Genomic DNA, 14,039 nt, shown 5'->3' with positions numbered 1-14,039 from the left:
ACAAACCAGCCCACAAACAACAGAGAAGAGTGAAAAGGTGAGAAGAACCAAAACAGTATCAAGAAGCTCAAGTTTCCACTGCAACATCTTGGGCGCTATTTGAAAATACCACCAAAGAAATAGATGTCATTTTTCCACGTAGCGATTTCAATGAGAGACTGAAATATACTGCTATAAAATACTATTTTTTCCGGTTGAATAGCACAGCGTACATGTCTCACGTAACAGACAGACGTTTGTTCAAGTCAGTTTTTTAAGCTCTCTGCAGTGTCGGTGAAGAAGTTCAGACAGGATGAACCACTCTGCACAGTATTCTGTCTCTCTTCCCTAATTATAAGGACAGTTTAAATTACTAATTTACACCAGATACCTAACTTCTAGACAGCTAAATTTTGATGGGCTGGTATCCCAAATGTTTTTGGCTTTTTCTTGATCAGGGAACAAAAGCTAAGCTGATATACAAAGAGAAATATCATCAAAACATTAGGAAATTTCTTTGAATGCCTTTTAGTGGAATAAATGTTTAAGTCTTAGTTAACACCAGTTGCCTGTTCCTTGCTGCAACACTGTTCCAGTTATCAGTGTTAAAGCAAACATGGTTCACCTGCTTCAGAATCAATTTCTGATATCCTTATATGAGTTTAATTATTCTGGAGACAAGGTTCACCACTATGGATTTAGAGGAATGCGATAAGTTGCCCAATATATTTCAACGCCCTCACCAAAGGCAGACCTAGAACGCCTGCTGGAAGACCGATTTAGAGAAACAAGCAGAATGGACTGTAACTGAAGTTACTATTATTTGTAAATTGTTTAAGTTCTGAGGCTTTTATTCTCTCTAATGATAAAATGATCACAGTTAATGAATATTTTGTTTATATTTAATAGCGAGGCTTGGTAAAGAAAGGCAAAGTATGGCAAAGAACCTTGTACAATTAAGTTAACATGACTACTGCTATGCCTGAACCGTCAGTAGCGAGACCCCAGTTATTTAGATTGGTCCTGCCATATTCCTGGCCTATATTTTCCTTGTATTTTCTTCTGTAATTCTAGGGATAACTTGTCCTTTCAAAACAGGAGTGGGTAGAACAGGGCACAAGCAGTATCATCAAGAGTTAGGGTTATATTAGCAGAGAAAAGGATCTCTCTGGGGGCAGGGACAGGAGCAGGAGAGGATAAGGAGAGGATAAGGAGTCAAAAACAAAGGAATCTAACCACTGCAGAAGATTTTCCTCAAAAAATGGAAATGGAACTTGTTATTCCTAAATCCTACTATTCCACAATGTCTAGAACATATATAACACGTGGGCAAAGTGTGGGTCTCTATCTCCTTCTTCTGTTAATACCATGTAGACTAAAACAATGCAATACTGCAACTAGTTACTTCATTAACTTCAGAAGACAACTGTGTTTAGACTCAGAATCCTCAACCCTACGTATCATCTCTGTAAGGATTAACATCATTCCACCTCAAAAAACATATCTTAAGAGCGCAATCAGGCTGCAAAGTCAAAATCTTGCAGAGACAAAAGCCAGAAATAAGGCCAACTATGTAACTTGACTTTGGTCTCCTTGAGTAGAGTTCATTTATCTTTAATCATATGAAACCATATAGGTTGAGATATGGAGTCCTCTGTAATCAGTGGAGAGGGAAGCAGCTCCAGAACATGATTTTATCCTAAAAAATGTGTCTCTTTCCATTGAATATAGAAGATTCTAGACAACTACACCAGACCAGTCACCGAAATTTTAGCTGGCAAAGGTTGCATGCTGAGATGATTCTCATCCCATATACTTCAATAAGCCTTATGATTAAGTTTTGATTTACATGACCTAATTATATGCTACCATTTCCAGAAGAATATATCTGGTTCATTCAGTGTCCAAAGCAGACTTTTTTTTGAATTAAACAAGACTGTGTAGTAAAATTATGCCCTATGCCATACATTTCTCCAACACTAAGTGAGCTGGTACCATTTACCCTTTTTGCTTTAATCTTTGTACCTTGGTTCCCATATGTGCAATGCAGAATATACTACCTAATGTTATTAAGAAGATAAAAATCTAAAACAGATCTAAAATATAGCATTAAGATTATTATGAAAAACTTCATGAAGAAATTAATATTCTGTGGTCAGTAAAAGATGAATAAAGGGCAAATAGAGCCTCGGGCTCCATGCATGTCTGAGGTTAAAAAAGAAATACTGAACGTGCACTGCTTGAGATAGAGGGCTCTTTTAGGCAAACTAACAATTCCATGATCCTTGGCAACAATGAAGTCTGACTTCCTGTGGATTTGCACCTTGCAGTGAATTAAATTTGATATCTACAACACAATGTCCAGTTGGAGCGGCTGGCTGAAGAATCTGCAACTCACTCTGTAGTCATCTCTGTCTAACACAAGACGAACTAATGCTGGAGACTTCCCTTCTGCAGACTACTCTGGCTCCCCTTCATCCAGCACCTTATTTCCAAGGAACAACTCAGGAGCTTGATTATCTTTAAGTTTGACCTCTCTATGAAATTTGGTTAAATTCAGCTGGCAATTTCCAATATGACTTTAGGAGCAAGGGAATGGTGCATGACCTAAAAACCTTGTTGCCATAAAAAAGGAAACTAAATAGACCAAGGGAAGAGAGACTTGAGGCCTGATACTTTTGAATGCTCATCTTAAATTACACAGAATTGTTAATTTTACATGTTACTATCAACAGCAGAAGGAAAGTTCTTAAATGGATTTTGTCTGTTCTCTGCTCAGCAAATATACGTTTACTTGATATTATATCAAAACAATCTTGACAGTTAATCACTTTTGAGAAGTAGGTAGAACATAAGTTTTGGCTGGTGTTATAGCAGTCTTCAGAAAAGGGCAAAAACGTCAGTTCTTTTTTCTTTTTTTTAAATAGTTTCTCTCCTGCTGCTCCTAGTTTAGAAAAATACCAAATACCACACCCACAAAGACAGAAATACAAAAGCTTGTAATATTTTTTTTAAGCTATTTGAGAAGCCTGCTGCTCTTCAGCCATTAAACCAAACAACACAAAAGTGCAAATACTAACGGCAATCTGGGTGGTATTTTGGGGGTTTGGTTGTTTTTTAAGTACTGACTCACAATTACAAATATTTCAGTAGTAACTAGAAACCAGAAACAGCTGTCATCTATTAATGAGCAGGTTTAGGCATCTCTGAAATCAGACTCAGAAGAACTGGGAAAAAGTAAAATTCTGTTATTTGTCAACATATCTAAACAAACCTCTAGAATACCCGATAAACTTAAGTGACAAAAATATTAATTTAAACTACAGCCTTTCCAATCAAATCAAATCAATTAATAATGATTGACTGAAAAAACATGAATTAGCCATTCTCAGAAAAACGGCATGATTCCGTAGCTGTTACTGATACAAGCTGTCACTAATGTAAGCTGTCAAATGTCTTATTGTTTTAATGAGACCTTCCATGTAAATTAGAGTGGTAGGACTGAGACCAGTCTAGAACGGTTTTCATAGATCATAAATATCTCAAAGCCTATGAAGTGCTTTAGTTATCTGAAATCCCTGGGATACAGAAGTTTTCTCCTGCGTTAAGCCCAATGAAAGTAAAAGTACAAAAGAAGAGGTAGCATGCTCTCTTGTTTTAAATAACTGCTCTACAAATGGGAAAATGCAGCACAAAACAATGACTTCTTAATTTTAAGTCTGACACATTTCCATGTTTTTTTTTTTCCAATCAAGAATGCTCCTTTGAACCACAAATTGCTCTCGGTTTCAAGAGAATCAAGAAGCTCATTACCTCTGTATGAGCTCTACATCTCTGGACATTGATCTTTCCCATCTGCAGGGGCGTTTTCTGTAGGTTTAGTTAATAAAGAAATGCCTGTAGATGCTGAACATGTGTACATGTAAAAAAATCTTAGATTTCCTAGGATCAAAAAAACCTACTGCAACACACCTGAAAATGGTCTACTGCCTGCCTGCTTATCTATGTATCTATTCATCTCTCCATTTTATTTCTGAATGACCTCAACCTATTTCCTAAGAGCATGCCCCTAACAGACTTTTCTCAAGAGCTCCTTAAAATGAGTTTCCAGTGCGGGACTGGTAAAGCAGTTAACATGCTTCCACTGAGGCACCTCATCAGTCCAGGACAGGCAGTCCTACTGTAGAAGTGAGCGAGGCCCAATATCCTTCTACCTCAGACATTGATGTCTTGGCCAAAACACTGTACAATGCTGTAGCTCCTTTTTTACAATCAGCAAGTACATATTTTACCATCACAGAATGGGTGTACCACTGGAGGGATCTCAGACCGGCATCTATCATGTCATTTTTCACAGCTACTGGTCACATCTTTTACTGCATTTTCCCTTCTCCAAACTTTCATCTGTTAGAAGAAGTTAAAATTCAAGTAGTACATTCAGATTTCACAGTTTTGTGAACACGCAAATTATTTTGTTGAACCTGAAAACCACGAGGAAACTGTGTGGTAGATTTATTTTTTTTTTTTTTTACTGTGAACTCTGTCATACCAGGCCAGTGGGAAAGCCAGATGGGCTGAAGTGAAGGAGCCCTTGTCTAAATCACCAAATGCGTTTCCCTAAAAATGGCAAATTATTCACAAAAGTAATGGCACGTGAGGCACCATCAAGGGTTACAAACATTTCTAGGTAGGTCAGTGTTACTACAGAGAAATTTAGCAAATTCTTGTAGATATACTTTGCAAACTCACATACACATGCACACAGAGCGTACAATCGTATCATCAAGCAGTTCTAATTAAAGCCACACTGAAGTACAGTGTTTTCAACATGATCTGAATCATGTTGAAATTCATGTAGAGAAAACATGAATTTTCATGAGGATAAGTAGCAACAGTGAAGTTGCATTTAAAGTAAGAAGGATGCAGGCAATCTAGCAGTGAAAAATACTCACACATCATTTCTACATGCTGCAGAGAATTTTCTCAGATCTTACCAAAACACACTGTGCAGAAATATTATCTTGACAGGTATTTGTCTTTGCAGCAGTTATGATCACAGTTATTTCTTTGTAGTTTTCATGCTTCACACTAACAAATGTATTCTTCATTTACAGCAATGTCTTTTCCGTTTACAAGAAAATTAGAATTATCTTACTTGATACTTTTTGCCAACTATTCAAGGACCTGCTATAATCCTTCTTTTCTAAATGGTATTTGACAGTAAGTTACTGAGTTTCATTTTCATGCCAAGAGAGTCAAAAGCATATTTAAAAAAAAAACTACAGCTTGTATTACTGTATAATAGGACAGGACCAAGCAGTCCAGCCCTAAGCTATTATTCTGACCATCCCTATGGCTACTTAATCAAAACACTGCAACTTGTGACTTTGTCTGTAATTTTGTTCATTTATCTTTATTATGACTTCAAGAGTATTCTGAATGGAAGGCTAGTTTTGTATAACTAATATTGGTGATGAATGGCAATGATAATACATTACACGAAGAACATCCATTAATGTCTAAAATAATACTCTACTGTCTAAAAACAAATTGTGATGCAAAACATTTTCATAGCTAATTAACAATAATTCAATCTATGTAAGTATTGCAACTCTGAATAGTAAGGACCTCTATGCCAACACATCCTAAATAGTTAGAGATGCTGACAGCGACAGCTACAGAATTGATTCCATCACTGATTAACTCACATCTTTAGGTCCTAATAACTTCAACAGCACTATTGTATATCATCTGAACAAACAGCTACGAATTTTGCTTAAAACATTTGATAGCTGAACATAAAAGGTCCACTCATTCCATCAGCACACAGCTTCTCTACAGAGCACATATCCTGAGGAAACCCATGGGAAAAGGAAACCTTCCTGGCACAGGACTGGAACCATTCTATAACTATTAACCCCTCCCTTGAAGAAAAATGTGAATAGGAAAGCCACAAATGCTATTTTCCTTAATTTTCACCTCCTTCTTGAACCATATTCTACCTGCTCCCTTCCTCCGCTGTTCTTCTCCCCAGCAGTTTCCTCCCCACGTTCCCCTGTACGGCAACAGCTACAGGATCTCTCAAAAATATAACTTCATGATGCCAAAGCAGCGCTGGCTGCGCTTTGCTAAAGCTCTTCTGTATTTATGACTTTGTTTCCCTAATCTGAACAGAAAAAATTCTGGTTTTCTCACTCTACTCAGAAAAGGAGCCTACCTTTTCCAGTATTTCCTTAGTCAAGGCTGAGAATGCATTCTCAATGTTCACATTATCTTTAGCACTGGTTTCAAAAAAAGGTATTCCATGTTCCCAAGCAAGCTGAAAAATAAATGTAGGCAATGGGATGAAGAGTCTTTAGGAAAAAAAACAATATTTAAAAAAAATCCTCCTTCTAATACTATTAGCAATTTAAATATAGAGGTGCTTCTGTCAACTTCTTACATGTTATATAAACACTGATTTAGTAAATACCAGCTCAGTAAGGTACTCGATAGTCATCCTCAGTTTATTAATTTCAGGTAACTCTTAAACTATTCTTCTCAAATATTTACATTTTCAAAAACAGCTTTGTTGGCCTATCTTTCTCGTAAATAAGAAGAATAAACTCTAGCGAGCCTGTTCTCAGTGTTTTGATTTATTTGGAAAATGAACTGTCTCCTAGGCAATTATTTAGAGGAAACTAATGGCATGCCTGCAGAAAAGTATAGAAAAAAATGTGACAAAAGCTATAGAAAAAGAAGTGTGGTGAAATAAAAAACGGGATACTGCTTTCCACCAAAAAAAAGAGCAGCAAAGAACAAAAAAGGCAAGCAAAGAACAGACATGAATGCGAAAAAACATTATGATGACAGGACAAGAGAGAAAATACTTAAAGGAAAGGGCAGCATAGACTTTACATTGGTTAATGTTATTAGTTTACTCATGTTCCCTCCAGTATATTTCCCTGACAGATAGTTTCAAGATATGTTGGCATGAGGAAATAAAAAACAACAACAAAACTGATAGCTCTTTAAGGTCCTGAACTTACTTTTCCCCTCTAATTTATACAGTTAAAACGATGGAGAAAAAAAAAAAAACAGTTGCATCACTGCCTCCCAGAAAAATATAGTGGGGGTCTCATAATATAGTCTATTTCCACCCTTTGCAAAGGATCCCTTCTCTCTACACATCTGGAGAAGATGATCCCATCCAAAGAAAATACCCTACTATTTACAATGTATTATAAAATCCTGGGATTACTGACTGCTTAATGACTTATTTGGAGGCCTCTGCATTAGGACAAAAAAGTCTTAATATTTGCAGTTATGCTTGCTTTCAGTGAGCTCTAGAAGTAACTGTAAAAAAATTTGCACTTTACAAAAATGCCAAGATCAGGCATGAAAGTACAAGTACAGTTATCGCTATCAGGTTAAAACGTATATTGGCGTGCAAAGTTTTAGTCAAAGTATAATAAGGAAGATTTAAAGATGGGAAAAAAAAGTATGCAAAATAGTTTATTTTCCAAAACGCTATAAGAAAATAGAATTTTGAACATAAAGACAAGGTCTGGAGTGTTCCTTCATATAGACTGTTTTATAAGAGACTGAGACTCCAGCTGACTACAGTGAACGGTTTTTGGAACTGCAACAACTAGTTGAAGAAACTAAGATCCCTTGACTGTTACAAAGTCTCAGTGCAAGCCAATCATGCATAACAGTTCATAACAAAAATACTTACAGATAATAAAAAATACTGGCATAATAAAGTGAAGACTCTTTTGCAGTGTATAAAGTATATAAAATCTATTATTAAATATTCCCTTGTTTTCTCTTTTATGTCATGTAACACATGTCCCGAGAGACTACCTATATAGAAACCCTGATGAACACAAACCGTTTCAGTTTGTCTAGGTAAGACTTGCAATCCTCCAAGGATGGGCATTCTGTAACCTTTCCGGGACCCTTTTCTGTAGCTACACCACCCTTCTGAATCTTATTTCCTTATCTCCAGCCTGAACCTCCCACGCCAGGATGTGTGACCACTGCTCCTTGCTTTATTGTCTGCCACTACTGAAGAGTTTGCTTCTGTCGTTCCTGCAACTACACTTCAATTGCAGCAGACTGACAACTGCCATTTAGCCACCTCTCTACCCACTCCCTCAGTTCTCCTCATGGATCAGCTGTACTAGACCTCAACCATCTTCGCAGACGTCTGCTGGACCCTCTCTAGTTTTTCAACATCCTTCTTGAAATGGGAGATCCAAAACTGCGCACAGTATTCCAGATGTGGCCTTGCCAGCACCGAGTAAAGGGGGTAAGACTCTCTCCATATCTGCTGTCCATCAGCCTCCTAATGTAGCCCCGCATGCTTTTTTGTCTTATTTGCAATGAAATTTATCACTGCTCTTTGCATCTGTTAGTCCAAGCAGTTTTCTATCCCCCTAACAGTCCATTTGTCCAGCCCACCTTCTCTCAACTTCCAAGTGAGAATGCCATGGGAGATGGTGCCAAAAGCCTTATTAAATTCTAGACAGATCATCTCCACCACTCTTCCCTTGTCCACATAGCCAGTCATTTCCTGGCATCACAGAAGGCAATCAGGGTGGTCAAGCACAATTTGCCCTCTGTTGACTATACCAGATTATCTTCTTGTCTTTCATGTGCTTGGAAAAGATCCTATGATGACATGCTCCATGATCCTTCCACAGATTGAAGCAAGGCTGACCAGCTATAGTTCCTGAATCCTCCTCCTTGCCTTTTTAAAAGATGGGTGTCATGTTGGCCTTTTTCCAGTCAGCAGGGATCTTTCCTGATCACCATGACTTGTTAGAGACGATCAACAGTGGCCTCATAATCACACTGGCCAGCTCTTTCAGCACCATTGGGTGAATTTCATCAGGCCTGATGGATACATCCAACTTTCCTAAGCAGTCTCTAATCCGGTGCTCTCCCACTGCTGGCTGACCTGCTCCTTCCCAAACCATGTCAGTACATGCAGAGGTCAGGGAGCAAGCTCCGTCTGTGAAGACCAATGCAAAAAAAAAACCGTTCAGTACTTCAGCATTCTCTGGATCATTTCTTACTACGTTGTCTTCTCCACCTATCAATGCACCCCCATTTTCTTGGGACTTCCTTTAATAGTCTTTATGCCATGATACTGGACAAAGAAGATTTGTATATGTATTATTCCTATTCATCTTCCATCCTGTATCATGGCAGGCAAGATCTCTACAAATTTAGATAGATGAATAAACCCAACCATCCAATATTAAAGCAGTTGCAAATATGAACAGAGCTTTGGCTAATACGCTCATGTAGAAATTGAAAAGGCACATATAAAGAACTACTCTTTATGCCTTTGGGAGCATCTTGAAATAGATCAGCAAAGAAAATATTTGAGTATGTTTGAAATTGAAGGAAATTATACAATTGGGGAAATTTTTGTGTTATGGAAAGGTTTTTATATTATCCTTGAGAATACTTTGGAGATTTTGAGTGAAATAAGCTCATATCTTACTTAAGATAACAACACAAATAATGCCAATAACTCTTCCAAAGCCAAATTTAATTCTAATTGTTCATTTCTTCTAGCTGAAAATATACCAATTCTTAGCAAAAGGCTACTATAATTTCTTAGGATTGAATCAGAGCGGTGTGTCTACTATATTCCTAACACTGTGAAGTACATTTTTTCCGTTCATATTGTTCCTGCAAAATCAGTTTTCATATCAGGCAAATGAAGATGGCAAAAGCAAGTAAACGTAGGATATTTTCTTTGGCTACTTCTGTTAAGAAGATTTGATAAGGAGTAAAATGGCCACATTATATCAAGACATACAATCTTCAGCTTTTTGATTTATTTTTCAGGAAGAAATACAATGTTATTGGTTTGGACAGAGCAGAGGAGCTCAAGAAGGCTGCATTCAAACTTTCCTCAAAGTGAATCACTGAAAGTTGTAAATACAAGAAAATCCTTCATAGTGTTAAAATTAAATATATCAACTTCTGAGGGATTAAAAATGATAAATTACAAAAGAAAACTTTTTAAAACTAATTGCATTAGCGTATATACTGGAATACCATGGCCACTCAGTTATGATGGATTGTTATGGAAATTCCCATGTACTTGGTAAGATTCCTGGGGAATCTAGGAGTCGTCTTTGTAAGGCTCTGAACAGAATAATACTTACAGCTCACACTCAAGGGTAAGATGAAATATGTTAAAATGAATTATAAACTGGCAGAGTTAGCATCAAACAATTTTCCCTTCTTAATTCGGGTTTTTTCATCTTTGGACTGAGAAGACAATATTAGCGCTCTCCCTGCTAATGGGATCTTTCTCCAGCTGGCTCAGTCAGATTCTCTCGTGTTTTTGAAACCACATTAAAAGAAGAAATAGTATAACTGCAGAGTTGCCTCAGAACAGAAGGGAAATCCAGAAAGCAGGCTCGTTGGTGAGGAGGTAATGATTTGTTTCTTAACAAATACAATGTTAAGAGAAATTCTGATTGCATGGTTAAGTGCTCGGAAGTCAGAAAATGTCATGGTTAATACTGTATGCAAAACCCTAATACTGCCCTCTTGTGCACATGCATTCAGCAAGTCTTCGTTTTCTGATAACGTATTCTTTGAGTGAGAGGATATATATATTTTTCAACAACCTTATTACACCTAAACAGACACAATACATTTACATTGAAAGCCTATGAACAAACAATGAACTTTCAAAAGATTCCCCTTCTAATGCTGTTCAAAGGTGATGTTATTTAATTTTTTTTTAATCTGGAATTAAACAATTGGTGAGAAATTATCAGTGTTTTTTCATTAAACACAAGATATCCTGACATGCTTTGGTGAACAATGGAAGTGCTCAGTCCAAGTTTCTTAACAATGGATGCATGCAATTTTCAGCTGCAAAAATTACTGGCATATACTACAAGCTACATGAGGGCATTTAGTCAGTATTATGATTTCTTCTGCCACAGCATGTCTCCTGGATCTTCACTGTTTCACAGTGACAGCAATTTGTCATTGCCTTCAAAGCATTACTCCTCACACCAGTTCTTCCTCTACACGTGGTCAGCATGTCTAAACAACACTGTAATCAGAGCTGTACAACACAGATCCACAGTTAGAAGTAGGGAAGCTGGATGTTCCCTAACTGTACCTGTCCAGTATTATTTAAGGCTATTCATAGTCAACACAGATCCCAGTGTGCAGGCTGCCAGGACAATTCTCCAGAGTCAGGCTGTAGCTAAAAGAAATCATTGCTGCATATATCAGGTACTGGAAAAATGATATAGAATGCATTATGTATTATATTTTAGCATTCCACATTAAAACAATACTCTGCAAAAGTGGACTCTAAAATATTTTTAATTAGAAATTGAAAAAAAGAGTTTTAGGCATTGTGACAGAATTTTGGCAAGTACATTTTAACTTCTAAAATAATAATCAGTATTCTAAAGTAACTAACTAGTACTTGTTTACTGTATTTCTGCTAATATGTTTAAAAAAAGGTCTTCTGGAGCAATTTGTAGTAAAATGTTTGGAAATTAGAAGCATATTATCATTTTTAATGTAACAGCTCATAGTTACAAACTGAGATACTTAGGAGAACCTGAAGAAAATAACAATGACCAATGCATACCTTTTCTCCCTTATGTTTCGGAACTACACGTTCTGTTTCCTTATCACACTTGTTGCCCAACAGTATTATGTCCACTTCATCACCTGCTTTCTAAAAGAGAACCAGGATTAATCAAGTGTCAAGTAAGAAAAAAACAACAACAACAACACCCCTTCACCTTTAGCCCATACTAACACTCAATGTTTTATTTCCTTAAAATTAAAGGCTAAATTTTGTCCTGAACTCTTTTCCATCAGCTGTCGGGACTCCAAGGATGCCTTGGATCCAAAGATTCCAAAGAGCAGAAAAAAGCCTGTTAGGAGTACAGGACATAACTTGCAACACCTTTCATAAGGTATAAAGTATGTGGTGCCTGGCCACTATCTTCTGATGAACGCTTAATGTAGCTTAATGCCCCAAAGTCACAGACACTGCTCCCCCTTAAAGTAACAGGTTCATGGATTAACCATTAATATTAATCAGGTCTACCTCTGGCACTCACAAGTAAAAAGGATGGACTTTGCTGCACCCAAAGGAGCACCTCTCTGTGCTTCACTTTTGCACAGAGACAGTAAGATCACATTCAACATGTTCAAACTCAGCATAAAAGTTGGATTATTCTAAGACACTCAGAAGAAGGCAACAGATCCTTAATAAACTCTTAATTCTTAGATTCTTAATTTAAAAAATGGCACTAATTTCAAAAGGAAGAAAAATCAAGCTTTTTGATCTAGTTTCCAGCCTTTGTTCCGCTAATCCAGTTACATACATGATGACTGTGAAATGCCCTGAATGTTTTACACCAGTGTTATTTTAAGATAAGCCATTATAACTATACATCATTGGAATCATGACAAGGAAAGGGAACAGTTCCGCAAGCGAACATAGAATTTGCAAACTGGCATTTCCTACAAAAAACAGAATATCAAAAACTACTTTTTTGTGCTTAAATGGAAGAAGCTAAGGGTCTCAGCCGCATGACAATTAATGTAAATGTGGTCTGGTTTCCTATGCCTTATATTCTGAAAGTGAACGCTCAAATGGCTTCTCCGATACGTGGTAAAGTCTGGTCTCAGGCTACAGATGTTTCCTCTACAAGGACATTAATGAAATCTTGGATCTCTATCAAAGTATTTATTTTTATAATGCCTACACTGCTGTAGGATCTCTGCCTCTCTTCTAAAGACGATTAAAACTGGCTAACAGTCTGAAAAGTTTTTTGGAGAGAGACTGAAAGGGACAGACATGCACAAATATACCCATCTACCCAATGTGACTGCAGATGCCTTACCTCCTTAAAAAAAAAAAAAAAAACCACACTGAATGTTCACCATTACAGTTGCAGTAAAATTGCAATATTGAGAGAAACTGGGGGATGCTTAGCCGTGGATAAGGAATTAACTCCCACCTCTACAAGCAGGCAGGTCAAGCTCATGGCAGCATGTGTTGCTGCAACATACGTTAACTACTGAAACACCTCAAGCCCTAACAACTATTATTCTCAGAATCTTTTTCGTAAACCTAAATCAGGTACAGAAAATCCTCTTCCCAGAGCACATGCGTGCACACGTACACACACACCTCCCTTCAGAGAAATGTAAGAAAAACCTCTATTCATTAAAGGGTGACAGAATCATTGTTTTTAATCTATTTGCACTCCTAAAACTAAGTTGCCTCATCTGAGGAATACAGCAGTAGGCACAATTTATTATTAAGGAATATCATTTCATTTTTTTAATCCACTCTCATTTTAGAGGATGCTAATCTCATTTCATAACCACAGCTGATGTTCAAGATAATGTAGTATTAAAATGAAGTAAGCTCATCATAACAGTATAAAGTACAGGCCTAAAATAATGAATCAATCTAACCTGGATTAATAGACCAAAATGTTGGCTGACTCAGAATGCATTGGAGCTTTACTCATTAAGGTCAATGGTTCTCCTACATAAAATTGCATATATCAGTCCTTAAAATAGGGTAGAGTAAATAGACAATTTAATCTCCTTACAAATAAAAAGTTGATTATGTGATAAGATTTTATGTATCTGAAGGTTTTATAAGTGACATTTGACTTTACTCTGAAGTAAAAGGTCAGAGGGAAATTCTACATACTTTCTGTATAAAAATATGAAATTAACCTTGTAAATTTATTTCTGCAAAAAAGCACAATTTTTTTGCAATAGGAATATTCTTTCTAAATAGCTTCAAGTAATACGCAAAATTTACAGGAGATTAGAGATACCAGGGCTTTCAGTAACTATTTATTTCAGTAAATATTTATTATTTATACATTAATATCACTCAATAATGAATTTTCATTTTGATTGCATCTTCTGAAACACAGGAAGTTCCACCTAAACCTGAGAAAAAACTTCTTCACTGTGAGAGCGACAGAGCACTGGAACAGGTTGCCCAGAGAGGTAGCGGAGTCTCCTTCCCTGGAGATATT

General features: G+C 36.8%; 1 protein-coding gene across 2 annotated transcripts in view; it reads right to left on the bottom strand.

Moving 5' to 3' along the window:
* The window catches only part of LOC104149473 (ras-related protein Rab-10), a 31,981-nt gene that overhangs the window by 3,405 nt on the left and 14,537 nt on the right, over positions 1 to 14,039 (bottom strand). Inside the window, exons 4-5 of one of the 2 annotated variants that reach the window (XM_068932800.1) lie at positions 11,609 to 11,698; positions 6,197 to 6,298 (exon numbers count right to left, since the gene is read on the bottom strand). In XM_068932800.1, coding sequence (XP_068788901.1) covers positions 6,197 to 6,298; positions 11,609 to 11,698 — 192 coding nt within the window. The remainder of the gene's footprint in view (positions 1 to 6,196; positions 6,299 to 11,608; positions 11,699 to 14,039) is intronic. The other variant, XM_068932801.1, reaches the window with a different exon arrangement.

The sequence above is a fragment of the Struthio camelus genome, chromosome 2 (genome assembly GCF_040807025.1).
Source record: "Struthio camelus isolate bStrCam1 chromosome 2, bStrCam1.hap1, whole genome shotgun sequence".
NCBI lineage: Eukaryota > Metazoa > Chordata > Aves > Struthioniformes > Struthionidae > Struthio > Struthio camelus.
The sequence above is the reverse complement of the archived record's forward strand: the minus strand, read 5'-3'. Positions and strand labels throughout refer to the sequence as shown.